The sequence below is a fragment of the Pipra filicauda genome, unplaced genomic scaffold, assembly GCF_003945595.2.
Source record: "Pipra filicauda isolate LSUMZ 115617 unplaced genomic scaffold, ASM394559v2 scaffold172_size1731463_pilon, whole genome shotgun sequence".
NCBI classification, from domain to species: Eukaryota; Metazoa; Chordata; class Aves; order Passeriformes; family Pipridae; genus Pipra; species Pipra filicauda.
Window position 1 is genome coordinate 557,794 of NW_024104240.1, and position 26,329 is coordinate 584,122.

Here is a 26,329-nt window from a genome sequence, read left to right on the forward strand (position 1 = left end):
GGATGGACGAGCTGTCAGACCTCTGCAGACAAGGGATTGTCATTTGCAAGGATGTTGACACACCACTGGCTTTTCTTTTCGCTGCAGACGCCTGTCTGGAAACCAGATCTCCAGGATCCCAGGGGAAGCTTTCTTTGGCCTTTACAACCTGAAGATTCTGTAAGTAGCTTGCTCCCCTCTGCAGAGCCACCCCTGGCCCTCTGGCACTAGCCACACATGGGGACTTGCAGCCATGGCAAGGAAATGCAAAGCTACAAGGAGGTGTGGTGTCAGATGTTAAACCCACGCTGGTCAACACGCCCTTGGTGACTGGGGAGCTGTGTCCCACCCCGTGGGCCACCCATTCCCCTGCTTCCTGCAGCAAACCAATGAGCAGCCCCACCCAGGGCACAGCCCTCCACTGTGTGATGTGCCCCAGGGGAACCTGCAGAGCTTCACATTTTGCATCAAACTCACCAAATGCCGTATTGTGGTGCCCCCCAGGTGTGGTGTTCAGACCCCAAGCTGGCCCCCATCTGCTCTGCTGCTGTATTGAGACTGGATTGGAGCATCCCAAAGGTCCAGATACCTGCACTCCCCCAGGCACTGGGGAAAGGGCACAGCCTGTCCTTGCCACAAACCTCTGCATGGCCCAGGAGGCCTCTGCAAGGCTCTGGAGTGACCTGCCCCTGGGAAGGGTGGGATCTTTGGACAGTCTGACCTCAGTTGGAGCCTAGCTTTCCCACTGGGGTGATGGGGACAGCTGGAATGCAGGATCATTGCAGCCATTGAGCTTGGATCTGGTAGCCCTGCTTAATAAAGGTCATGGCAGGCAGGCCACCCACCCCTGCTGTCCAGTGGGGAAGGTCTAAGTGACAAAAGTCCTCTGGAAGCTTTGCAAACCATACTTAGATGAACTGGCTCTACTGTGGCACCTACAGTCATGGCTTCCAGCAGGCCAGGGTGTCTCACTGCTTGTGGAGTCACACTGCTTTTTGAATCCATATGACAGTCCCGCAGGGTCTGTTGAGGTGGGAGTCCCTTGCTCCCTTTCAGGAACCATCTTAAAAATCTGCAATAAACATTTTATCCCCAAGGGGATGTTTTGAACTCAGCCACAATGTGAAATTGTTGTAGCTGGTCCAGTTTATACAGAGCGAGCAGGTACAAACCTGCTCCCAGGATTAGAGAGTATAAGGCTGTTTACTACGTCTTCTGAAGATGTAAAATATGAATCCTGCCCTAAATCTCAGGGCTTAGAGATTTATCCATCCCCTGCATTAGGCAACAAATCAAAGGAACTGAGGAAAAACCGCAGCTCTCCCACCCAATTTCAACAAGAGGAACCTTCTACTCTGGGGACGCGGGAGCTTTTAAAGGCGCTTTTGATCAATCCCTGTTTGTGTCAGGCCCAGGGAGCTACTGAGGCAGCACCCAGAGCGATGCCTCCCTTCCGGAGCTGGCACAGCTCCCTGAGGGGCGCAGGAGGGAGAGGAGTGTGCAGACTGACACCCTGCCTGCTCCACCACAGGGCAGCACCGGGAGGGACACGTTCAGGAGGGACCCCAGTGTAAGGAGAGGCTTGAAGGACCAGGGCATTTCCATCTGGGAAATGGTTGCCCTGGGAAGATTGCTCCAGGCTGTCTTGTGAGAGCTGAAGTTGGTGTCCTGCCTTGCTCTCGGCCAGGCTGTGCCCAGTGACACGGGGTGGCACATGAGCTGTCACATCCCTCTGGCTGCAGGACTGCCTGAAACTAAACCACATGACTGTTTAGGACCGTGGTTTAATGGTGGACCTGGCTGTGTTAGCTTCATGTTTGGACTCAATGATCTTAAAGGGCTTTCCCAATATTAATGATCCTATGATTCTAGGAAATTTACTCTGACCCCTCAGTGTTTCCCATGGGGATATGCAGAGCACTAGCCCACCTACAAGCCCAAGGAAGGAAGGGTGGATGCTCACAGTACTAGCTCATTCAGGTGAAGGAGGTATCTGGAGAGGGGAATCTGAAGAGCCCATGAGGCAGGAAAGATCAAAGACATGCTGGGATGTCAGGTATTAAAACACAGGAACAGGGAGGAAAGTCCTGTCTCCTCACTTTTGACAGAGGCAAAGCATTGTGAGTTTGTTCTTAACTTAGGGAGGGCAAGTCACCCTTCAGGCTTTTGCATGGCACTTCTCTGGGGTGCTGGGCTCTGGCAGACAGCAAAGGCTACACAACAGGCTGCTGGGCTGGGACCCACCTGCACCGAGACACCAGCTGTGATGCTTCTGCTCCTCATGGTGCTGGGCAGGCTTTGGCCAGGCCACGCTGTCCCACCCAGGACCTGCCCTGCAGAACACAGGGCAGCAGGAGCAGCCTGACAACAACGGGCAGAAGGATGAGGAAATGCCAAATCCTCACCTGTGGGGAACCTAGAATAGAAATTACAGGGGTGGTAGAAAAGCATGATTGGGATACCTGAGTCTAGAAGAGACAAGGCTCAGGAGACACTGTGGGAATATCAGGCACAGAGATGTGCAGGGTACTCACACACTGGGTCAGGGCAAGGCTGGGGATGGTTGAAATGGCTCCCCTGCCATACCCTCCTCCTGTATCTCCTGTGCACAGCTGGTCCCTGGGCAGCACTAGGGGCCCCAGGGGTCCTGGGGCACACCGGGGGCACTCCGAGCCTCTGGCACTCTGGCAGTCTCAGATCCCTGCCCCATCTGCTCCTAATTTTCCTCTGTCACACCCCACTCACACCACCCTGCCATTCTCAAAAGAATTCCCCTATTTACCTTCCTGGGGGATCTTCTCCCCTCCTGCTCCACATGGTCACGGGCCAAGTGCAGGGACCACTGAGCACCACGAGCTCCCAGAGCCTGTTCCTGCAGGGTTCACGCTGCAAGGCCAGCGGGACCCCCCTGAGATGAGTGTCACCCACTCTGTGGGACGTGTGGCTGGTGTGAATGTGCCCTGGAAAGCCTCAGTGATGGATGACAGCCCAGAGCAATGGGAAACCTCAACACACAAGGACCAACACGGCTTCTGGGGCTCCTGCTCCTGCATCCAGGTTTGTTTCTGCAGCCAGAGTGTGCTGGGGAGATAACACACTGGGTCCTGCAGCCCAGTGAGAAGGATCAGGAGTCTGGTGATGAACTAAAGGAACAATGAGTCAACTGACTTAACCTGGAGGAGAGGTGAATGAGGATGAACACAAACCATCAAGGACAAGCAACTGCTGCAATAAGGAACAGGATGCATATGTCCATATTTGAAGACAGGAATAGGAAGTTTTGGAGCAGATGGCACCAGGGATATTCTGGACATATCGTGTCTATAGATGTGGTTGGTCTGTCACAGGTTGGCTGAGGTTTGAGAGGTGACAGGCATGGCTGTGGTTGGGAATGGCTGCCCCAAATAAAACCAGCTGAAACCTGTGTGGGTCTTCAGGAACTGACTAACAGCAGGATCAGAGATCTTACCTCTGGTGACAGGGGTGTCCCCACAGGAGACAGGTGATAGCTGGGGCTGGAAACAATTTTCCCAATTTAATTTTAGTGTGCTAGAGCCTTAGAGCTAATTGTAGTCATGTGCAGGTCCACCAGTGAACTCTCACATGCACCTTGGGCTGTCAAGGGGCCCAGAGCTTTCCCGGTCTTTCCAGAGAATTAGTTTATGTTTAGAAAAGAATGGGAAACACCCTGGGAATTCCTCCACAAACCTGCCTGTGCAGATGGTCCTCTCCCTGCCCTCGGAGTGAATCCCAGAGGTACTGGAAGCAGGACCAGATTCTTGGCTCTGCCTCCACCGGCTGCTTCACTGCACAAAAACCACCTGGAAAGTGGCCATGAAGATAGGCCTGTGCAGAAACCATGCAGGGGTACACCCAGGGAAGCAGGTGTGTGGAGACTTGGAAGAGAGCAAGTGAAGAGCCAGGCTGCCCCACTGCAACAAAACATTGTGATACGGGGCAATGTGCTGAGACCTTCGTGCGTGGAGCCTTGAACCAGCCCCCGGCCAAAGGCAAGGTGAGGTGGGGCCTCCTCATCTCCCCTCAGACAAGCGCAGACTGACAGGGGTGGATGCCCAGCAGCAGCAGCTGGTGCTCTGAGGTCTTCTCCATTGGCAGGTATATCCCTGTGCAAAGAGTCTTTGTGAGTGCACCTCTCCTGGGGGCTCTGCTCTGCAGCATGGACCACCAACACCTTCCCCATGGGGGCTGATGCTCCTCGGTCCATGCTCCAGTGCCAGGATCATCAGAACCACCTCCATAGGCTGTTGTGTTCCCTCTGCAGGCTCCTCCCCTTGCAAAACTAAGCCTTGGTCCATGCTCTCCCAGCCTTGGAGCTTTCCAGGGTGGCAGAATACCCTGCTTAATCAGAAGAATGTGATCGAAATGGGTCTCCCCGCCATGCCTTCCTCCTGTACCTGGAAAACTGAAAACTTCTCCATCCTTCCAGACCTCCTTATGAGCTGCCTGGATGCCCCTCACCTCTGAGTGATCTGGATGGCAGGAAGCTTGTCTGAGCTTGTGCTGCCACGGCTTCACACGACATCCCACCCTCACCAAGTGCTCCCCTGCACAGCTGGCATTGCCAGCCCTCAGACTTCCCTGGCTGAACATGCTGCAGCAACGGCAGCGCTTACTAGCCAAGAAGGAATCCCACACCAAACTCCACAGGGAAAGACTCCAAGTACAACCACAACCTCACCCCAAAATGTGGAGGGCAAAATGCCTGGGTGCATCCTCTTGGCTGCAGAGCCTGTACCCGCAGCAGTCAGCTGGGGTGGCCCACCCTGCCACTCCGTTCCTCAGCAAGCCTCAACCAGCCTGTGTGAGCGGGCAGACCCCACGCTGCCCACACCTGCCTGCCCACACCTGCCTGCACAGCCCCTGGTGTGAGCACTGCCCAGCACTGCCCTGCACAAACATGTTGACCCAGCGTGGCCTGAACCCTCTCCTGCCCACGCACTGCCCCGGCGCTTCCCATGGCTCGTCTCCATCAACAGGTAGGCTGGAAGGAGCCTGACAAGAGTGGCCTTCCTTGGCACACGCCACATCTCCTGACTGGATGGACCCTACCCAGTGGCCACCTCACCCAGTCCCTCCTCTTCTCCACCTGGACTGTAACTGCAGCACCTCCTGTGGCCCAGGACAGGTGCTGACTAGCCTGGCTTGTGAACACACATCAAAAAACATCACCAAAAAAGCCACATTGCCCCAGGATGGCGGGTTTGGAGATGGTTTGGGACACTTCAGGAATCTCCAGACAGACCCTACCTCTTGGACAACCCCAAGCCTGTGCAGAACAGAAATGGCTTTTGGACAAAAGGAATGGTGTGGCACATCCAAGAGATGCTTCCATTGGGAGGGAACAGGAACATGCAGAGGTTGGAATGTCTTTAATCCCTGTGCCTCTAGCAATAACAGCCCTTTGACTGTGCTGGCTGAGTCACTTCAGCCTCCCAAGATGGGGACATTTTATGGTGCACAGGCCTGTACCTCTGAGGGCTGTATGTATGTTGAGACTCTCTTGTGCAAGGATCCTGGTGTGATGACCCAATCCCAGCATTCTTCTGGTCATTCAGGCATGATCTCTGCCAACAAACAATTCTCCTGCTTCTGAAAATGAAACCCAGCCTCTGAAGAGTTCTGATTTATTCTGGTTCCAGTCAGACTGCTGTGGGTAGCAGGTTGTGTGTCCACGTCTGCCGCTGTCTGCAAGCCCCAGTATCTCCTAAACAGTGCCAACCAAGGTGACAGTGCTCCATCCACACTTGGTTTTGAGCACTTGCTGGCCTGAGCAGTCTTTGCTTGTCATGTTCATCAGTGTCCTCAGCTTGTCCAGAAGTTGGCTCATCAACTAACATGGTCATAGAATCACAGAATGGTTTGTGTTAGAAGGGAGCTCAAGCACCATCTCATTCCAACCCCCTGCCATGGGCAGGGACACCTTCTACTAGACCAGATGGCTCAGAGCCCCATCCAACACTTCCAGGGATGGGGGAGTCCACAATCTCTGTGGGCAACCTGTGCCAGTGCCTCACCACCCCACTCCCCCCCCGAATAAGTCCTGTAGGACTTTACTCATTGATGCAGCCGCTTGAAGACAGAAAATTGGACTCAGCAACTGCAAAATGGCACCAGCCAGAGTGGGATTGCTCTATGTACACAAGATTTTAAGCTCTGACTAAGGTTTTCTCCAGGCTGCTGTGAAGCAGCACCCTGATATATAGGAAAACAAATGAAGTCCAGGGATTTTGTTTAAATTGAAAGCAGGAGCTGATGGAGGGGCAGGAATAGACAGATGATGGCAGATAAAGGCTGAGACCAGTGCGATCTGGGATCTCAGAGTTTCTGTGACCTTGTGGGCTGAGGTCCAGGTTCACAGACCACATCTATGCCTCAGTCAGTCACCCTGCAGCAGACCTGGGATCCATGCAGATCCCTCACCATCATCCATGCTCACAGCTCCCCCAGCTTCCTGTCCTTGGGGAGCATGAATGCAGAGAGGGGACAGGGCCTGCCCGAGGTTTTTAGGGACATGAAGTCAGCAGACGACTGATTTGCAGAGTTGTTCCCTCTTTGCAATGCTGTTCACATAAGTCATGCAGTGACCCCTTAACACAGAATGTATTGGGCCATTCTTGGAGCTGGCCTGGAGCCCAGGACTCCTGGTGAGGGTGCTCTTCTCAGTGAGCTACAGCATTGTCCTCCTTCATCCTCTACAAGAGCAGCATCCCAGAGGGAAAATGACAGAGTAACAACCCTATCCCAGCAATTCAGATGCCCTGCTGTCCTCTGAACCTTTTTGCCATCCTCCTTCTGTAGCAGTGCCTGGTCACCTCAGTAGGGAGCAGCCCGAAGAATCAGATGCCTTGGAGAGAAGATGTGATCCTGCTAGTGTATAGGGGTCTCCTTGACATCATCCCCCAGATTCTGGTATAATTACTCAAACTCTTGCCAAAATCATGATGTATGTTGTTGTTGAAAGTGTCTTTTATGAAAAAAAATTATATGCAAGAAGGGTTTAATGTGATATGTAAGGATTGACTGCAGCAAGCAGGGCCTGACTGGGGCTTCCTTAATACCAGACTGTAGGAAAAGCCATCCTGGGACACCCAGTGATAGGTGCAGCATGTCTTTTCCTGCTCAAACCTGAGCTCCCAGTGAGCAAAGATGGAGCTTTTCCGAGCTTGAGGCTGAATGAAGAACCTCTTGTTTAATACCAGGGTGGCCCTGTCCCTAGAAAATTATCTAACCCTGTTTGGAACTGTTTCTTGGCCTCTCTGTGTCATGCTCTGATGATGAGTTATTGGATTAATTATGTGTCGTGTGAAGAAGCATTGGTTCTTGTCCCAGTCCCAGCATCTGAAAACTTCTCTAGCTGTCCCACTGCTGTGAAAAACAGCACTGTCCAGCACTCCAGTGGTTTTAGAGGTCTCTGAAGCATCTTCCTTAAATATTGTTTGTCTGTGCCAAAATGGCTTCATTTTGGAACCAGTCCATGCTGATGGTGGTCTGGAAAGTCTCTCAGTCTGTTTTACTGGTTGGAGAAGGAACTTGTAATAAATGGTAGGCAGCAGGAGTGTGACAATGGGCTTTGCTTTAGTACTGACTCCAGATACTTCTAATGATTAACCCTAAACATTGAGCTCAGATTTCATAGAGCCACTGGGATCCAATGTCTGTCCCACCAAAACCCCAACAGCATTTTCTGAAGGCCCACTCTGTATCCCTCTGTGTTCAGCTCTGCATCTTGATTGTTAAAAGACATGAATTATTATTCTACTTCAGTGGGCTGCAGGACCCAGTGTGTTATCTCCCCAGCACACTCTGGCTGCAGAAACAAACCTGGATGCAGGAGCAGGAGCCCCAGAAGCCGTGTTGGTCCTTGTGTGTTGAGGTTTCCCATTGCTCTGGGCTGTCATCCATCACTGAGGCTTTCCAGGGCACATTCACACCAGCCACACGTCCCACAGAGTGGGTGACACTCATCTCAGGGGGGTTCCACTGGCCTTGCAGCGTGAACCCTGCAGGAACAGGCTCTGGGAGCTCGTGGTGCTCAGTGGTCCCTGCACTTGGCCCGTGACCATGTGGAGCAGGAGGGGAGAAGATCCCCCAGGAAGGTAAATAGGGGAATTCTTTTGAGAATGGCAGGGTGGTGTGAGTGGGGTATGACAGAGGAAAATTAGGAGCAGATGGGGCAGGGATCTGAGACTGCCAGAGTGCCAGAGGCTCGGAGTGCCCCCGGTGTGCCCCAGGACCCCTGGGGCCCCTAGTGCTGCCCAGGGACCAGCTGTGCACAGGAGATACAGGAGGAGGGTATGGCAGGGGAGCCATTTCAACCATCCCCAGCCTTGCCCTGACCCAGTGTGTGAGTACCCTGCACATCTCTGTGTCTGATGTTCCCACGGTGTCTCCTGAGCCTTGTCTCTTCTAGACTCAAGTATCCCAATCATGCTTTTCTACCACCCCTGTAATTTCTACTCTAGGTTCCCCACAGGTGAGGATTTGGCATTTCCTCATCCTTCTGCCCATTGTTGTCAGGCTGCTCCTGCTGCCCTGTGTTCTGCAGGGCAGGTCCTGGGTGGGACAGCGTGGCCTGGCCAAAGCCTGCCCAGCACCACGAGGAGCAGAAGCATCACAGATGGTGTCCTGCTCCTCACACCCCCTCTTAGCCACCCCCACAGAGTCTCTGCACACTCCCAAGAGCAAGTCTGTCCTGCCCTTGGTCTCCTGGGATCCCCACCAGCCCAGGCAGTGTCAGCAGTGCTGTAAGCCAAGACCCAGCTGTATTTGTGCAGCCTTTTGTCCCTGTTCATCCATGGAGCCTTTCTCTCAGTCTCCCAGCAGGATTCTGTGTTTTCCAGCAGCTCTCCCACACTAACCTCTCTCTGCACCCCTCCTCATATGCACAAGTTGCCTTGGGCAGCCCTGTGTTGCCAGCAGTGGTACCAGCCTTCCCCTCCCAGACACCATCTGGGTCCTTGGTGGCAATGCTAGATATCATCTCCAGGTGAGATGCTGCAGACCCTTAAACGTGTTCTTCATTTCAAAGGGAACCATTTATTGAGTATGGCCTCTCTGCTGCCCTTTTGTACCAAATGTGTCTTCTCTCCTGCATTGAATGACAAAATATAGCACTGACTAAAGTCATGGTAGGTGATATGTATTCTTTCCTTTCCATTCCCATGCTCTTTTACCCTGTATAGGAAATATAATGGATTGCTTTGGCAATCCAAAACTCGCTTTTCACTAGCCCCTACTAACAGTTCCTGGTTTCCCTGCTCTTTCTTCTGTGTACATACAAATAATTTACTGGTTAGTCCCCATTTTCTTCAGAAGTTGAAGAGTTGTGTGGCCTATAGCTTTCCTTTTTTAAAGCTTGTCTCTACAACTGTCTCCTTCCAACTTTCCTTTCATGTCAGACCTCTGAATCCTTGGCACTAAAGCTGGCAGTCACAGCAATGGGGAAGTTTCTTGCTTCCATCTGTGCTCTTTGGGCTGCCCCTTAGCACTAAGGCCGTGCCTTTGACACTGGCAGTAAATTACAACAGGACCCTAAGCACCATTTCCTTTTTTGTGCCACCTCCAACCACTCTGAAGGTTTTGGAAAGAGAAACCTCAGATACATAAAACATTGTTTTTTAAGGCACTTTCCCCAGCCCAGTTGCCATGCTGGGATGTCTCTCTTATCCAGAGGAGCATGTGCTACTGATGTCCCAATTCCGGACAGAGGCTGGTCCAGAGTCAAAAACTGAGCCTTTCCAGAGATGCAGAGGTGATACACATCAGAAGAACTCAGATGTGTGGTTCTCCAGCAGGTCAGTGAGAGAGGGTAGTGGCTGAGCAGATCTGAAACACCACTTGGGGTCTGGTTCTCGCCCTGCCTCAACCACTAGAGCAGCTCAGAAACCCACCCCTGGGGAAGGAGCACTGCCACCCCTGTCTCCTCCTTTCCCATCACTTGCATAGGTACGTCCATGTCCACAACCCTTCTCCATACCCTATGCTCACTTCCATGTCTGAGGAGTCCTCCTGGGTCCTGCCCCTTCAGCCCAACAGCTCCAGGGACCTGCTCTCTCTGAAATGCCTGAGCTGGTCTGGTTTTTTCCACAACAGCTCCAGTTACTGCTGCAAGTGGTGCCAAGGCTGCAAAGCCCCTCAGCAAACAGCTGTGGAGTGGTTCCTCACCCACTGTGTCTGCAGCTGGCCCACAGTGGGATAGGAAACCTGCCCAGGGGCTGATTTCCATCACCCTGCGGAGGTAACCACCGCTGACGCACGCGGGGAAGGGATGCCTTACACCAGGATAAACACGGGACAGTTGGCTGAGAGCACTGCTGTTACTGTGGGATAACAGATGCACGTCTGCAGGGCAGAGTCCCCTTTATGGTCATATCCTCCAAATGGACCCCCATTGCAGCACCAAACTCACCCCTCGGCCCCTCTGCTGCAGGGTCTGGGCCAGCCTGGGCTGCAGCTCACCTGCCAGCAGCCTGGAGCTTGCTCAAGAGCCCTGAGTGGCCAAAACCTCCAGCTTTCCAGTGAGAGCCCAGGACAGCTTCAGAAACATGCAGCAACATCCTCCCTTTTTGTCAGGCTTTTTTTTTTTTTTAACAAAGTTTTCTTTTTTCCAATTATAGGATGTTGCAGAACAATCAGCTGAGTCGCATCCCTGCAGAGGCACTGAGAGATCTTCCAAACCTCCAATCTCTGTAAGTCATTAAAAATCAATGCTGCGAGCTGCACAATCCCTTGGGGGCCCCAGGCTTCCCAGCATTTGAGTCATTAGTTCCTTTGTCAAGGATGTTCTGTTCCTTCTTCCTTTTCTTTTCCAATTTATGCAAAGATTACTGTCACTTAGAGTAGAAGGGAGAAGAGGGCAGTTTTCAAGGAAGAAACACTGTCTTGGTAGAGGATGTTGAAATTACAGCTCCCCATGTGTGCATCGTGATGAAAAGGCCACCAGAACCAACTCATATGTCAAGGAACGTTGGAAAATATCCACCCAAAGAGTCTCTGTCCTCTCCACTGTGGACTACAGTGGGAAAGGGACCTGCCAGGGAGCACACAGAGGACACTCTGGTCTGTCAGCATGAGAGTTGGGCTGTTTTACCCAAATGGAGGGTAATTGTGTCAGGGTAGAAATGCTTTAAAACACTTTTAGCAGTTAAGCCCTGAGAAGAAGCTGAGGCTTGTGATTGTGCTTTTCGTTTGAACTATATCCGCAGCAGGTTTTTGCTACTGTGTTCACTAAAAATCACATGACTCTGAAATCCTTGCAGTTTTTCTGAGTGTAGACACGGTTGCAAACTGACCCCGATAGTGTCACTGAATTTCGGGAAGGTGTGTTTGGGAATTGCCCAGCTGGTGTAGGCACCACTGCTGAAGCTTGTAAGAGTGTTCTGAGTTGGGCTGAGCCACTGGAAAACTGACCTTATCCCTAATCCTTAACTTCAGTCCCAGTCTCACACAGCCCTTTTATCATGAAAACGTTGGTTAGGAGCAGCTTCTGGGAGTCTCCAGGACAGCCTCCTCCTTGGAGCAGGACTATCCCAAAAACTCAGTGAGGCAGTTGCAGCTTTGTCTACCCAAGCACAGAGATTCCCTCTGGCTGGTGGCCTGGCCTGGGGCTGTTCTTCCTGGGCAAGAAGCTTTTTCTCCCGTCCAACCTAAACCTCCTGGAAGGTGATTTGCAGCCATTGCTCTCTGTTTGATCACCTGGAACCGTGAAGAGCTTGGCTTCATCACCTCTGGTTGTGCATCACTAGCAGATCTCCTCTTTGCCTCTTCTCTGCTGAGTGAAACCAACCCAGCTCCTTCCACCTCTACTCATGGGTCAAATGCCCTGGGACCCTGACTCAGTCACCAGCCCTCCACTGCACCCGTCTGCACCCTCTTCATTCTTCTTACACTGTGCAGACCCAGACTGGTCACAATTCTCCATGTGTGGCCCTCCCAGCACCAAGTAGGAGTTTCTGTAAATATTAATTTAAATATTAATTTGCAATGGGGGTGTTTGCTGTGCAGGATATGAATGTTCTTTCTGCCAGGAGAGATTTGAAACCTTTGTTGTTGAAACATCATTGGCACATGGTTGTTGTTGTTGTTATTAAATTGTGTTGACATCACCACCGGTGCCAGAGTCAAGACCCCCAACTCCAGGGATTTGGAGATTAGGTTGTTTTCTGAGTGACTTCCCTTTCAGGGGAAGCATGACATGGAAGGTCACTGCAAGGGGGCTGCCCCAGGAAGGCCCCTTTCCCCCCCTCAGCCTTTCTCTCCTCTGCCTGTGAAAGTCTGTGACAACCAGTGCTGCCAGAGCCCGTGGCTGGATAGACCCAACCTTTGTTTCTGAAGGTTCAGCGCCTGCAGACCCAACCCTGCAGCTGGGCCACCTCTCCTGGGGCACTGATGGATGGCCACCTTGGCTAGTGCTGTGAGGCCCACGTGCTCTATCTCCTCAGCCCACAACCCCTGCCAAAATACCACACGGTACGTGAGAAATGCAAAACACTCCAAGAAGCTGCTCGCAGCATTTTGGATTTGTTTAAGGTGCAGGGTGGGAGGATGGCTTGGCGTGAATTAGCACAGAGGCACCTGTTCATAGTGTACTTGGAGGTCACCTCATCCAGTGAGGATTCCCCAAATGTCTCCAAAGCTGAGTGAGGGAGAGGTAAGGCCAGCTGGGATCCAGTGTTCTTCCTGCAGAGACTGAACAGTGAAACCAAATTTTAGGAAGAAATAAGCTGCTTTAGACAACCTGAAGGAAACTAGGCTCGACCTTAAAGCTCATCTCATTCCAACCTCCTGCCGTGGGCAGAGACACTTTCCAATAGACCACATTGCTCCAGGTCCTGTCCAACCTGGACTTGAACCCTTACAGGGATGGGGCAGCCACAGATTCTCTGGGCAACCTGTGCCAGTGAGGTTTCTCCAGGAGAAAGGTTTCTGTAACAAAACACAAGCAGAACAGTAGTAACTTCTGTGGGTCTCACATCAGTGAACCCACCTCACCCATCCTGTTCTGTCTGTGCCTACAGGAATTCAGGGTAAAGCCATAAGAGATCAGTCAGGTTCCCAGAAGTCACTTTCCCATGTGTGCCCCAGAGGCTGGGTCCAACTCTTCAGCCGGGTGGGGGGCAATCTATTCTGGAAGCAAAAATTTCAGAGGTGTTCCATGCAATGGAGAACTCTGCCCTGTCAGAGCTACCTGCTTAGAGGAGGGGCAGAAGGTGCCTCTCAGAAAGACCCCGATCACAGATCAACAACCGGCTGAATCCTGCCCTCAGCATGGGAAGTACAGAGTTATTCTCCAGGATGGCTGTCCCCCAGGACAGTTATTGTCCCCCAGGACAGTTATTGTCCCCCAGGACAGTTATTCTCCAAGGTGACAGTCACAAGCCAGCTCTGCCTTGTGTTAGCACCACACCAAGCCCTCTCTGTGCCTCGAGCTTGACCACTTGAAAGCATGGAGGGCACATACAGATAAAGATGATGATATGCATTTTCACAGAATCACAGAATCATCAAGGTTGCAAGAGACCTTCGAGATCATCAACCCAGCACCACCATAGTGACCCCTACACCACATCCCCAAGTGCCACATCCAGACACCTCTTGAACACCTCCAGAGATGGTGACTCCACCACTCACTGGGCAACTTATTCCAATGCCTGATCACTCTTTCAGTGAAAAAAAAATTCTAATATCTAATCTGAACCTCCCCTGGTGGAACTTAAGGCCATTTCCTCTCATCCTGTCACTTGAAACATGGCAGAAGAGACTGACCTCCACCTCACTGCAACCTCCTTTCAGGCAGCTGTAGAGAGCAACTTTCTCTCTTCACACAGAAACTGCACAACAGAGAACCTTGGGCTGGGTGAAGGCCCAAGAACCATGTCTGGTGACTAAGCCCAGCATGGATGTGAGGCACAGCCCTGCTCTGTGTGGATGGGGACATTTCTGAAGACACACAGTGTGTTATGAGGTTGTACCACTGCTGTGCCTCACACTGGGGGAAGCATGACCTGGAAAACATCCTGGGTCTTATCCTGTGCTGCTCCCCTGAAGGAGGGAGTTATCCTGTGCAGTTCCCCTTCTAGCTCATATTCAGAGATGCTCTTCTGTAGCCACCACCCAACAGGAGTGGCACAGCATGGACATCACTCTGTCCCAAGGTGAATACAGAGCTGAGATGCTCTGCTCGGTTTCCACTGGTGCTGCCACAGCTTCTCCAAATGTAGCTGCTCACCTCAGACCAAGAGGCTCCATGCAGGTCTACATTAGAGTGATTTTTTTTCCCCCCTCTTTTTCAAATATCTGAGTCATTTTCCACAAGTTTATGAGACTCTTGTGTGTTCGTTGCCAAAAAATTAGCCAGCCTGGAACACCTATAGGTCACCCACAGCACAGTTTCCAGCGTTACTGGTCAGGCTATCTGAGATCCACTGTATTTGTGTTGCCCAGAGACAACTTTTTTCCACTCAAGAGGGGAAGTGGCTTTATGGCACATCCCTACAGCCCATGAGTTACCGGACTGGAATGGCACTTGGTGCAATATTAACTCTCTGTTTGTAAGTTGGCAACACATGACGAGCAGGCAGGACAGCTGGGAAGGGGGGGAAAAGGGGAGCCAGTGGGAATGGGGTGGAACAGCAGTACCAGACAGAAAGTGTCTGGTAATAACAGCACTGTAATAACAGTGCTGGTTATTTTCTTGCTCTTTTGGATGTTTGCATTTGGTGTCCATGTTTGTCATTCTGGGATTCAGGCAGCATTTGGAGGGAAAGTGTGTATCCCTTAGGGACAAACTGACAAAGGAGAAGAAAGGCAGACTTCTCAATGCAAAAGTCTTTTCTCAGGGTTACAACTGAAGCAGCCAAACTAAGTGGAGGCTGAGAGCAATTGTTTTGGGCACAGCTCTACCAGAAGAACTTCCCAAGCCATGAAAGGGCTGAGGTGGCCAGACAAGTGGGACAGAAGGGGTTGTTTTAGCCACTATGGGATAGAGAGATGCTGGCATTTACTGCCTGCACAGCACAAAGTTAGAGCTGAAATGTAGCAAAAAACTGTGTCAGTGAAGTCTCCAAAATAGGAAAACAAAAAAATAATGATTATTGAACTCCAGTTATCTCCAAATAAGGTAGCTGTCTTGGCTTCTGGGCATTCAAAGAGGACGAGATAGGACACATGCACCCAAGCTTTGGTGGCACTTGGAATTGAACTGCCATGTCCCTTTGCTGCACTGCTGGGGTCCAAGCTTGGCTCCCAGGCACGAGGCATGGTCAGACCTGTACTGAAATCCCTGAGTACAGGTTCTACCTGAGAGTGCTGGACAGTGAAGGCAGCAGATGCTCCTCAGGCTCTGCAGAATGTGTGCTGTGAGACATGGAACAGCTGGAAGTCTGAAGCAAGTTTGTGAGTCCCAAACAGCAGGAGATCATCTTCACATACATGCTCAAGGAGAGGGAAGCCTGTGCAGGAAGGAACTCCAATAAATGCTGTCACTCAGAGAGCAGAAAGGAAGTCATTCCTCCTTTTTGTCAGGTGATGGTGCACGTGGAAGTAGGAGTGCCCTGCCCAGAATGATCAGAGTCGGTGGCACAGTCAGGGCGTGAACTCTCCACTCCGGTCCCCAGGAAAGCTTGTTCCACACTGGAGCCCTCTGGCATTGCACATGCAGCCCAAATGCCTTCCCACACTGCTTCGTGGCAGTCTGAACCAAGGGCTCCAGCTCCAGGGAGAGGAAGGAGCAGCTCCCTGTACAATGGCCTGGGTCCTGCTCTCACATCTGTCTCTAGAAGAGAAAAACAGGTGTTACAAAGGCCATGCTTATGCTGCTCTGCCTCTGTGGGCCTCCCTCTGTGCTTGCCTTCCACTGAGGACCTGTCTTCAGGCAAGGAGCTTTCTCAGAGCTGCCAATCCATGAGCTTCAGGTGTGCAGAGTTTTTCATGGCAGGTGTGGTGTCACCCACAAAAGATGTGTTGTCAAACCAGCAATGAGAGAACACTAATTTTGACTGCTCTAGATGAGGCACACTGGTTCTCATGAAACACAAATTGCTGAAGATCCAGTCCTTCACTAGACAGACAGAATGCCAAAAAAAATTATTCAGGTAAATTTAGGGGAGATGGGAGGGTCAAGGTGTTCTTCTGAGGGTTCTCTCCAACAGGATGTTCCCATTGCCCTGTGTGATCTCCCCACACCTTTTCTAACCAAGGCAGATGTGGTCCTGAGTTTTGGCAAATAATATTTCAAACAAGGCTTCCTCCTGCAAACTCTCACACAGGTGCTGGGAAGACTGACCAACCAGGAGGAGGTTTTCAATCATTCAACATAACTCTGCGCCAAAGGAATTTGTAGGTCTAGGATGCCCATTGCCCATCACCTCATGTGCTGACCCAAAGCTTGGCTGCTCCAGGTTGGACCACTGTGTATCACTGACCATCATTCATCAGGGACTTCCTGTGATCTGTGTCACCCTTTGTCAGAGAGAGGCACCCACTGTGGGAGTTCAGCTTTCCCCAAACAGATATGTCCTTTGTTCACTCAGCCCCACGGATGCCAGTCAGGCTGAGGGGGCAAGTGCCAAATCCACCCAAACATCCCCATCTACATCAGACACCCCTGTCTTGACAAACACCCTTCCCCACAGGTCCTCTGAAGCTGCAGCCGTGCCTGTGGGGCCAGAACCAGACCTGCCCTGCTCCCTGTCAGCTACAGGATGTGAAGGCATTACAGCCTGGAGCCCAAGCTGTCAGGAAGGAGACCTTGGCAGAGATCACTAGATGAATACAAAGAGGAATTTGGATTTCAAAAGAAGAGAAGGCAAAGCTCTGGAGACTGAACCTCCTACCAAGTGTGAGGGAGCTGCTTCCCAGCAGGCTTGATTTATCTGGGAAGCATGTTGGGAAGCCCAGTGGGGAGGATTAGAAAGAACACGCACACCTGATGGCAATGCTCTGAGCCCTGCAAGGGGTGCCAAAGCTTTACGTAATGCTCAGATCCAGTTGTGATCCCCTGGCAGAGTATCTGGTTGCCAGTGGTTTATAGGTGCAGTAACAACATACCATGTGTATTCTGGAAGAGTCGTGTGTCAGTCTAATTAACGACTTTGTGGTTTGTGAGCACTTACCTAAAGCAGATGGGCACTGTGTCTGTTCCTCTGCCAGGCAGGAGGAGTCCAAGGTATTTCAAAGTAAGCAGGTGCTATAAATTATAATTATCAAGTTTGCCTAGGTAGAGAAAGCAGAGAGGAGAAAAAACCTGATGGATTAAGAGATCAAGATAAACTTCTCATTTTTCTTTCTCAAATATCTATGGAAAGCTCTTTCAGGAATTTCTCCCAGATCAGCACTTTGGGAAGGTGCTTGGCATGTGTCAGGCTCGTTTGGGTGGGTGTTGCCTACATCAGCTTGGACTGGGGAGATTAATGCCAGCCAGAAGACTGTCAGAGCTTTTCCAGCATGGGGGGCTGTGTGTTGGCCTCTGGACAGCCATCACAGTTCTCTGACTCGGCTTTGAGCCCAGGGGCAACAGGAGAATAAGATTCCTTAGTGGCCCAGTGCAGCTTTCCCGAAGTTATCACTTTAGTTCAGGTCCACAACAGCAGCCTGTGCTTTCAGCGTGGTGATCAGATTTCCAGTCTGTGGCCAGGAATCCCAGACCTCTGCATTTCCCTGGGATTCCCTCTTCCAGACTGGGGAGGAACTGCACCAAGAGCTAGTTGCTGGGATTTTGAGAGACTTTGGGCATCCCCAGGACAGCAGCAGGATTTGTGACTCAGTAAGAGCAGCAGTGTGGGCACAAAGCTTCTAGAGTCCCATTTGTCCCTGCTGGACAAGGCATCCCCTCATTTCTCTCCTGCCTCATGGCAGCTCATTTCTCCTTGCACAGGCTTATCTCCTCACGTAGACACCAGACCCCAACGTTATGGACAGAGCTGGCATGGACATGCTGGCACACACCTACCCCCACCAACAGTGTGGAAGGCTATAGCTGAGCTCATCTCCATGTGTCTGAGTAGCACCTTTTGATCAAGAGAGAGAAGTAGATGCACTGGGAGAGAAATTAATCTCCTGGGAAGCAGGAACATGCCTTCAGAGACAGATCACTGCCAGCAGTGCCTGATCCTCTCCATTCACAGCTGGAGAGGGACACACAGTTCAAAAGGAGACATCTGAGTACAAATGAGATGAGTTGAGGTGATGGTTGAGTATAGATGACTTCTAGCTGTGACATCCACCTGTGCATCAAACTTGATGTCCTCTTTAAGTCCTTGTGTCATGATTTAATCCCAGCTGGCAATTAAACACCATGCAGCTGCTCCCTCCCCCCACCCTGCTCTGGTGGGAAGGAGAATCAGAGAGAAAAGGTAAACCTCATGGGATGAGATAAGAACACATTAATAACTGAAACAAAATAAAACATTACAATAATACTCATTATAATTGTAATGAAAAGAGAGGAATAAAACCTAAGAATAATGAGTGATGCAAAACATAATTACTCGCCGCCCACTGACCAATGCCCAGCAGTGATGGGCAGCCCCCAGACAACTCCCCTGCCTCAGTTTCTGTACTGGCCATGATGTTCTACAGTGTGAAAATCCCTTTGGCCAGTTCAGGTCAGCTGTTCTGGCCATGCTCCCTTGCAGCTTCCTGTGCTCCTGCTCACTTGTGGAGTTCCAGAAACAGAAAAGTCTTAGGGTAAGAATTACCCAACTACAACCAACAGATCAGTGTGGTATCAACGTTATTCTCATACAGAATCCAAAACACAGCCCTGTGCCAGCCACTGGAAAGAAATGAATTGTATCCCAGCTGAAACCAGGACACCTTTGTACCTGGCACATGACGTGAATCAAGGAGTTACCCACAGCTCCAGCCCATCCCCTGGCCTGCATGTGCAGGGGTTTGTCCTCAGGTAACTCTGCTCCAGAGGAGAGAGAGCATGTGAATCAACGTCCATCAATACTAAAATCTGGGGTAAGAGGGAACCAGAAGTCTGGTGTCTTGGCTACAGATCTGCAAAGCCCATCCAGTCCTGCAAAGTAACTTTCACATATTTCTGTCACATCCAAGTGATCAGCAATAGTCAGGGACCAGCTGTGACTGAGAGATTTGCCCACAGCTATTCCTGCCCCAGCAGCCTCCAGCACTTGTGTTTGCAAGCACAGAAACCAACTGAGGCACATGAAATCTGGAAATGATTCCCAGACATTTGCTGACAAATCTCCCCATTGCACTCACCTCCTCCTCTGCTGTCAGACTCTCCCGTCCCTCAGTCATGCTCCAGTCCCTGCTCTGCCTCCAAGAGCAGCAGCAGCACTTCCTTTCATGAGGACTCAAGACCCTGCAGCACCAAATCAGATTCTTCTTGACTCCTTTCCACCCTGCACTTTGGGTTTTCTCTTTGGGTCTCCCCGGCAAGATGCTCCATACTGCTGGCAAACACTGCCTGAACCAACCCAAGAGGTCCCATTTCCTGGGATCCCGTCCTTGCAATCATTTTAGTTCCCCTTTCTCCCTCCCAGTCTTTGTTCTGTGCATTCCTTGGGAATATTTGGAGGATTCTCTCGTCACTCTGCCAAAAACCTGCTGTTCCCAGCAGAAATCAGCTGCAGTCTCCCTGAGGAACGCCCTGGTCCCATCAGCACCATTCCCTCTAACAGCACCTTCCCGTGTCAGGTGCTCATATGACAGCAGTGCTGTCCTCTTCACATTGGCCCTGCAGAAGGATTTGATGCCTTCACAAGCTGATGTGATGCAAACTGTGTCATATAAATTGTTCTTTAAAATATTGAAAGCATTTTCATGTTTTCTACAAGTGTAATTTCCCATTATATTCTGATTTCACTTCCCACTTCTAAGTGGTGAAACAGCCTGATTTGTAATTCCCTGCATGCAGGTTAATTGTACCTCTAACTAAAACAATCCACTTCCTCCACCCCATTGGTTTACCACTGCTCTGATGTATTTAGCAGAATTCATTTGGACTCTTGTGAAAATGCAGTGAAGACTGCTTCATCCCCTGTCCCTAAAGGCAGGAAATTATTTTTCTACATATGGCCAAAGATTAAAATGCAAAAAATTACTTAGAGCAATTTGAGAACGTGTGGGCTTTGATGTTGACAAAGGAGGGAAGCTCTTCCCACCTGGTCAAATTCTCACAAGCATATAAACTCTTATGACAGAAGGAATCAGCGTGTCCTGAAGAGCTCAGTCAGTTCATTCCTCATTTCGCTTCTTTGATCTGTTTGAGATTTGACAGTTTGCTGTTCACCACAATATTCTTCTCTATAAATCACACGTGACACAGTGAGGTTTCTGGAAGGTGTTGTTTCCATTGGTTGTTTAGAGGATAAAAGCTATGGAAAAAACAGATATCTGTACGGTCAACATAACACAGCAGTGACTTACAGTCTGTTGGCATAGGAGCTGTCTTTTGGCAAGACCACCTCAGCCCTTTAACCTGATTTACTGGCTGCAGGGTCTTTTTGAAGCACAGGGAAAGGGAAGTCAGGGAAGAGCAGTGAGGTAGCTCTTATGGCATCCCTGAAGACAGACTGAAGCAAAGCAACCACAAACATTTCCTTGGTGATTGTTGCTGCTGAGAGCAAAGGACCTTGAATTTCACCTCTCAAAGACATCTTTACGACAGAAAGTATGCCTGCAGCAGGAAAAAGAGCCCAGGACAAGTATCACAGTGCAGGCAGCATGCTAAAGAAGGTCGTTCCATTCTAGAGGACACTCGCTGCTCAAAACATTCCTGTCCCATCTCTGAAATCCCCTTTTCCCTGAGGCTCCTCTTCCCCACAGCCCGCTCTGGAGAGCAGCACAGCTGACTCAGTGGAGTTTTCTCCCCATTCCTGTTTTCAGAAGTCCTATCTGCATTTTGGTATTTCAAGGGTTTAATAGCATTTCTACAAAGAAGATAGTCTAGGAGGGTCCAAGAGCAGACATCTACCACATTCAAGTGAAAACTTCAGGCAGATGTGCCACACATCTGGATGTACTGCAGGTAACTGTCATGCACTGATGCAGCCATGATGTGATGAGTCCTTGCTGAAGTTTGGCTGCAGTTAGTATTCCTCACTGGCTCTGTGGAAGCAGGACCCTTTCTGGCTCCACTGCCATGACTCTTCCTCCCAGGTGTAGCTTGTACAATCTCAGATTCACCTGAAAATGGAATGTTGGCCCCTGTAGCTTGTGCAGTGGAGCCAGTGCACAGACAGAGAAGAGATGACACAGTTTGGATTCAGGTGGGCTGATGTCCCTGGAAAGGACTGAGGCTTTCCTCCTGAGGCCACCTCTCATGATTTGGTTCAGGTATAATAAGCCAAATTCGGAGGAGTTACTGCTTTTTGGCACAGATCTTGAGCAGACAAGATTTTTCTGGTTCCATGTACCACGGGCTGTCATCCAACCTGCCTCTCTCTAGGTCTTCCCTCCACTTCACCCAGCTGTCGTGGAAGATCTGTGCTTGTCACCAGGACTGGCAGGAGTAGCTCAGCAAGATCAGACCAGGGTTGAGGAGAAAAAGGTGCATTAGAATATAGATCAAGTTCAAGATTCAGATTTTGGACTCGTTCCTCTGCTTATACCGACCTGATCCAAATCCAGGTCTGGGTTCAAGAGTATCCCAGACTGGGAAACCAAGTGCATGGCTGGACCTTAGTTGGTATTCCAGCAGCTTTCTCTGCCATTCAGCTTGTCTCCCCGTGTCGTTTAGGGCATGTTGCCCAGGACCTCTGAAGAGCACTGGCATTTTTACTGCAATGATGAGCACTGATACATTTTCAAAACTGTTGGTAAATCCACTTGGCAGAACATGCATCACGCTCTTTTACAGGGGCAAAACCTGTGGCTTGGTCACTGTGTTCTTGGTAGGACCCAACAAGCAGCTTCACTGCCTCCCCTTTGCAGCCCTGAGATAAGAGCAGTGGGATCAACCCCGCTGGCATTTGGCATTGCAATGGAACAGCCTGGGCCAGGTTTGTAGTTGGGATGTTGAGGAGCTGGGACCAGGAGACTGGTGTCTTTGTGCCTCTGCTGTGACTGGGGTGCTAGATCCTTCCCTCATGGTGGGAGATCCTAAAATACCACCAAGAAGGAGATCAAATTCTTCTGAGTCACCTCCATGGCCTCACTCCACAACCTTTCTTCACTTGGAGTAAGTTTCTGCTGTGCCCACATCTCCCTCGGGCAGACCAGGTGGATTTGTCTCCTCTGACTGTAGCTGTCTAGATATTACTCACCTCACCTCATCAGCAGTGGAAAATGATCAGCATCTCCAGAGGGTGAATCATCTGTTATCTCAGAGCCCTGTCTGGGGCATGAATCACTCTCTGGAGGACTCTGATTTTCTCTTCTGGCTATGAAAAGACCCTATAGTTGGTTTCAAGTTCTGTGTGAATAAGGCTGGGCGAGATGTGGTTTTCCTACCCTTGGAGAGCAAAAAAAAATAAAAATGTCCCCGTCCCCACCCCTCACTTTTATCTGTCAAAACCAGCCCCCCAAGCTTACACAGACCATCAGAGCGTGGGTACCAAAGCAGAGCTGAGCATCTCTCCTCCCCCATGGCCCTGTGCCCCACAGCCCAGCACACACTTGTGTAGCCCTCAGGGAAACCTTTCAGAGGAGATCACCGTGCCCAAAAATACAAGTACAGGGAGCAGCTTACCCTCTAACCAAGGAGATATTTCTCTGCATTTCAGAGCTGGAGGGATTTGACTTAATAACCAAAGTTCTGAGGGCAAGTCAGAAATGAGACGTGGCTACTGGGTACATCACAGGCATGGGTGCTGTCAGTAGGAGGAACTCAACTGGTCAAATTAGAGCCTTTTCTGCTTAGGAGGAAAAAAGCATGAAATGCAATGTGGTTATCCCACTACAATGACCTCAATAGCTTTTTCGAGAAGATTTAAAGACCACACACAGGCTGTTGAATGTATCATCTTCAAGGAACAGTTCTCTTTAGCAGTGCCCCAATAAATCCCTGCCTGCGTTTGTTCTCCATCCATTATTTGCTGTCTTTGAGCAATGAGTTGATGTGAGGTTTGTGTAAAGGCAATGTCCATATGTCTCATGCTTGTGAGTGTCCATGCTGTGAATGATCCCCGGACTCATCTCCCAGAAAGACAAGTGTGTTGTGTTGTTTGTCAGACTAACAGCTAAAAGTTAAGCCAACTTCAGTCACTTCAGAACTGGAAAATAATACGGAAAAGCAGGTGTCTGCATGAATTGCTATCTCCTCCCAAGAATGGTGGATGTGATATAAGACATAGAAAGCAATGCACCAAATGCATCAGATGCCTCATTTGTGCTCACTGTGTGTAAAAAGCAGCAGCTTCATCTCTTTACAGCTTTTGAAATTCTTTCCTGGGATGTGTAGAAAGTAGGTCATTCATCTCCCAACAACCTTGAGCTGGGCCATCATGTGGCCCCATGATGATCCCCTGAGTCAGTTCCTCTCTTGAGACTTCACCTTCTAATTTTCCCATTCACTGAGCTGGTGGTTGGCAACACTCGGAAGGGGGTGAGGATGAGGGACTCCCTTGCCATGCCCCAGCACTTCCAGAATTCACCAGCTGTGCTGCCGAGTGAAGAGGTCACAGCACAGGTGGGTGGTTGAGCTGTGTTTGTCCAGCAGCTTGGCAGTGGTTATACCTCCCTGGCTGTGCCCGTCAGGTGCTCTAGTCACCTCCAAACTTCTCTGTGTTGACTGTAGCAATCCAGCAGGGCCACCAGGAGCTCCATTTGGATAAGAACTCAAGAGATCACTTACACCAAGCTGAAACTGGTGGTTGCATGTCTGTCTAGATTGTACCTACACTGCAGTTACTGCAGTATTCCCCTTAAATAAGCAAATGTCCCTCAGAAGAGACTCTGGCAAACACTTTAACAGAATTCCACTGTCATACCCCTCTCATATGCAATGTCACTTCCCATCTCAGACTGTAAGAGCTGTCAGGAAGAGGTACATGCTACCTTGACTGCCCTCAGTGTGTGTTCCAGGCACATTGTAGACACTAAAAAAATTATAATCACAGCTCACATCCACAATCCACACACACACTCCTGCCTCCTAAAGTCGTATAGTCATATAGTTCCAGAGTGTTTTCCATTGACCTATATTCCAGAGTGTTTTCTATTGACCTTTATTATGGGGACTCATGAACCTTAACCCACTGGCTTATCCACACAAGTCCCTGGGGCACACTGCACATCTCTGGTGACAAATCAATAGACACTGTGGACAATGGGTCCCAGATGTTCCATACAGTAGATGTGTCAGTGCAAAAGGGAGATGGGTCCCAGATGTACATGCACTGATGTTTAAGCACTCCTAGTGAACCACAGAGAAGCTTCAGGTAAACTGGAGATAGGAAGGCAAGCAAGGAATGAAAAACATATTTAAACTGGTAACATCTACCATAGAGTCATGGAATCATGGAATGGTTTGGATTGGAAGGGATCTTAAAGCTCACCTCCTTCCACCTTGTGCCATGGGCAGGAACACCTTCCACTAGCCCAGGCTGCTCCAAGCCCTGTCCAACCTGGCCTTGAACACTTCCAGGGATGGGGCAGCCACAGCTTCTCTGGGCAACCTGTGCCAGGGCCTCACCACCCTCACAGGAAAGAATTTCTTCCCAATATCCCATCTAACCCTGCCCTCTGGCAGTGGGAAGCCATTCCCCCTTGTCCTGTCACTCCATCCCTTGTCCAAAGTCCCTCTCCAGCTCTCCTGGAGCCCCTTCAGTAGGCACTGGAAGGGGCTCTAAGGTCTTCCCAGAGCCTTCTCCAGGAGAACACCCCCAGCTCTCCCAGCCTGGCTCCAGAGCAGAGGGGCTCCAGCCCTTGGAGCATCTCCTTGGCCTTCTCTGGAGCCCCTCAAAGAGGCCCACGTGCTTCTTGTGCTGAGGGTCCCAGAGATGGACACAGTGCAGGCTTGGCTCTGGGGGTGTCTTGGTGTGCAGTGACCTGCTCAGAGCCCCTCTCCCCAGGGCACAGTGTGTCCTGTTCCTCCTGTCCCCAAGGGCTGTTTTGCTTGACAAACACCATGTTTCCCAGCGAATGTGCGGGCCCCACATTGCTTGGTAGGCCTTGGAGCCACTCTGCACAGGCTCTGGCCACTTTCTGTACCTTCTCCATTTCCCTGTGCCTGGCACCATGGCCAAGGGGGGCAATGCCAGGCACACAGAGAGAGGGCTGGTCGGGGGAGCTGGCACAGCTGCCCAGCTGTCAGCAGTTTCTATAGCTGCACAGAGATTTTGGCAATCCTTCTTGCACCGTTCTGACCTGAGGGGTTTTGGAGGTGTCTGCAACCGGGGATAACAAAGCCCTCTTGTCTGCACCAAAGGCACTTTGTGTGGAGTCTAGGTATTGCTCTGATTTCATTTCCTGAGCATCCCTTGTGGAGGGCTTCCCAGAGGAACATGCCCCATTAAGTCAGGAGTGAAGACTCTTTGCAGTCCAAACAGAGCCCTGCAAACTTTTCCACCAGGTCTTGTTTCACAGCCAACTGCAAACATGTTTGTGTCTTGAACCTCCATTCACTGCCTGGGGTTTTCACAAGAGTTTTCAGCCTGGAAATGGAACTAGGCAACACCTGTGAGTGTTGCTTGAGGGCTGTGAACTCTGCAGGGGCAGAGAGCCCAGGTTTAGAAGCAGGCCTACAAGGCGATAATGTGTCATTCATAGAATAATAGAATGCTTTGGGTTGGAAGGGACCTTAAAGGTCATCTAGTCCAACCCCCTGCAATGAGCAGGGACATCTTGAACTAGATCAGGTTGCTCAGAGCCCCATTCAACCTGGCCTTGAATGTTACCAGGGATGGGACATCCACCACCTCTCTGGACAACCCATGTTGGTGTTTCAGCACCCTTATCATAAAAAATTTCTTCCTTATATCTAGTCTGGATCTCCCCTCTTTTAGTTTAAAACCACCACCCCTTGACCTATTGCTACAGACCCTGCTAAAAAATTTGTCCCCATCATTCTTATAGCCCCCCTTTAGGCACTGGAAGGGGCTCTCATGTCTCCCCAGAGACTTCTCTTCTCCAGGTTGAACAGCCCCAGCTCTCCCAGCCTGTCTCCACAGCAGAGGGGCTCCAGGCCTCAGAGTGGCCTCCTCTGGACCGACTCCAACAAGTCCATTCTCCTACCATGTCTGCAGTACATGGTGGCAACAAGAACATAATGGGCAGAGCAGAAATTTAACCCGGTTTCCCTTTTCCAGGTGACCACTGCAATCCTTGGCTGCCTTCTATCCCAGTTGATATTAGTTGATGGAAGAAGCCCTTGCTCTTCCCCTGGGTTATCTGGGCAGGCTCAGGGACCCAGAACATC

At 50.6% G+C, this 26,329-nt stretch overlaps 1 protein-coding gene across 1 annotated transcript in view; it reads left to right on the plus strand.

The window, feature by feature from the left end:
- The window catches only part of LGR6 (leucine rich repeat containing G protein-coupled receptor 6), a 133,953-nt gene that overhangs the window by 56,095 nt on the left and 51,529 nt on the right, over nt 1–26,329 (plus strand). Inside the window, exons 3-4 of the mRNA XM_027728880.2 lie at nt 88–159; nt 10,617–10,688. Coding sequence (XP_027584681.1) covers nt 88–159; nt 10,617–10,688 — 144 coding nt within the window. The remainder of the gene's footprint in view (nt 1–87; nt 160–10,616; nt 10,689–26,329) is intronic.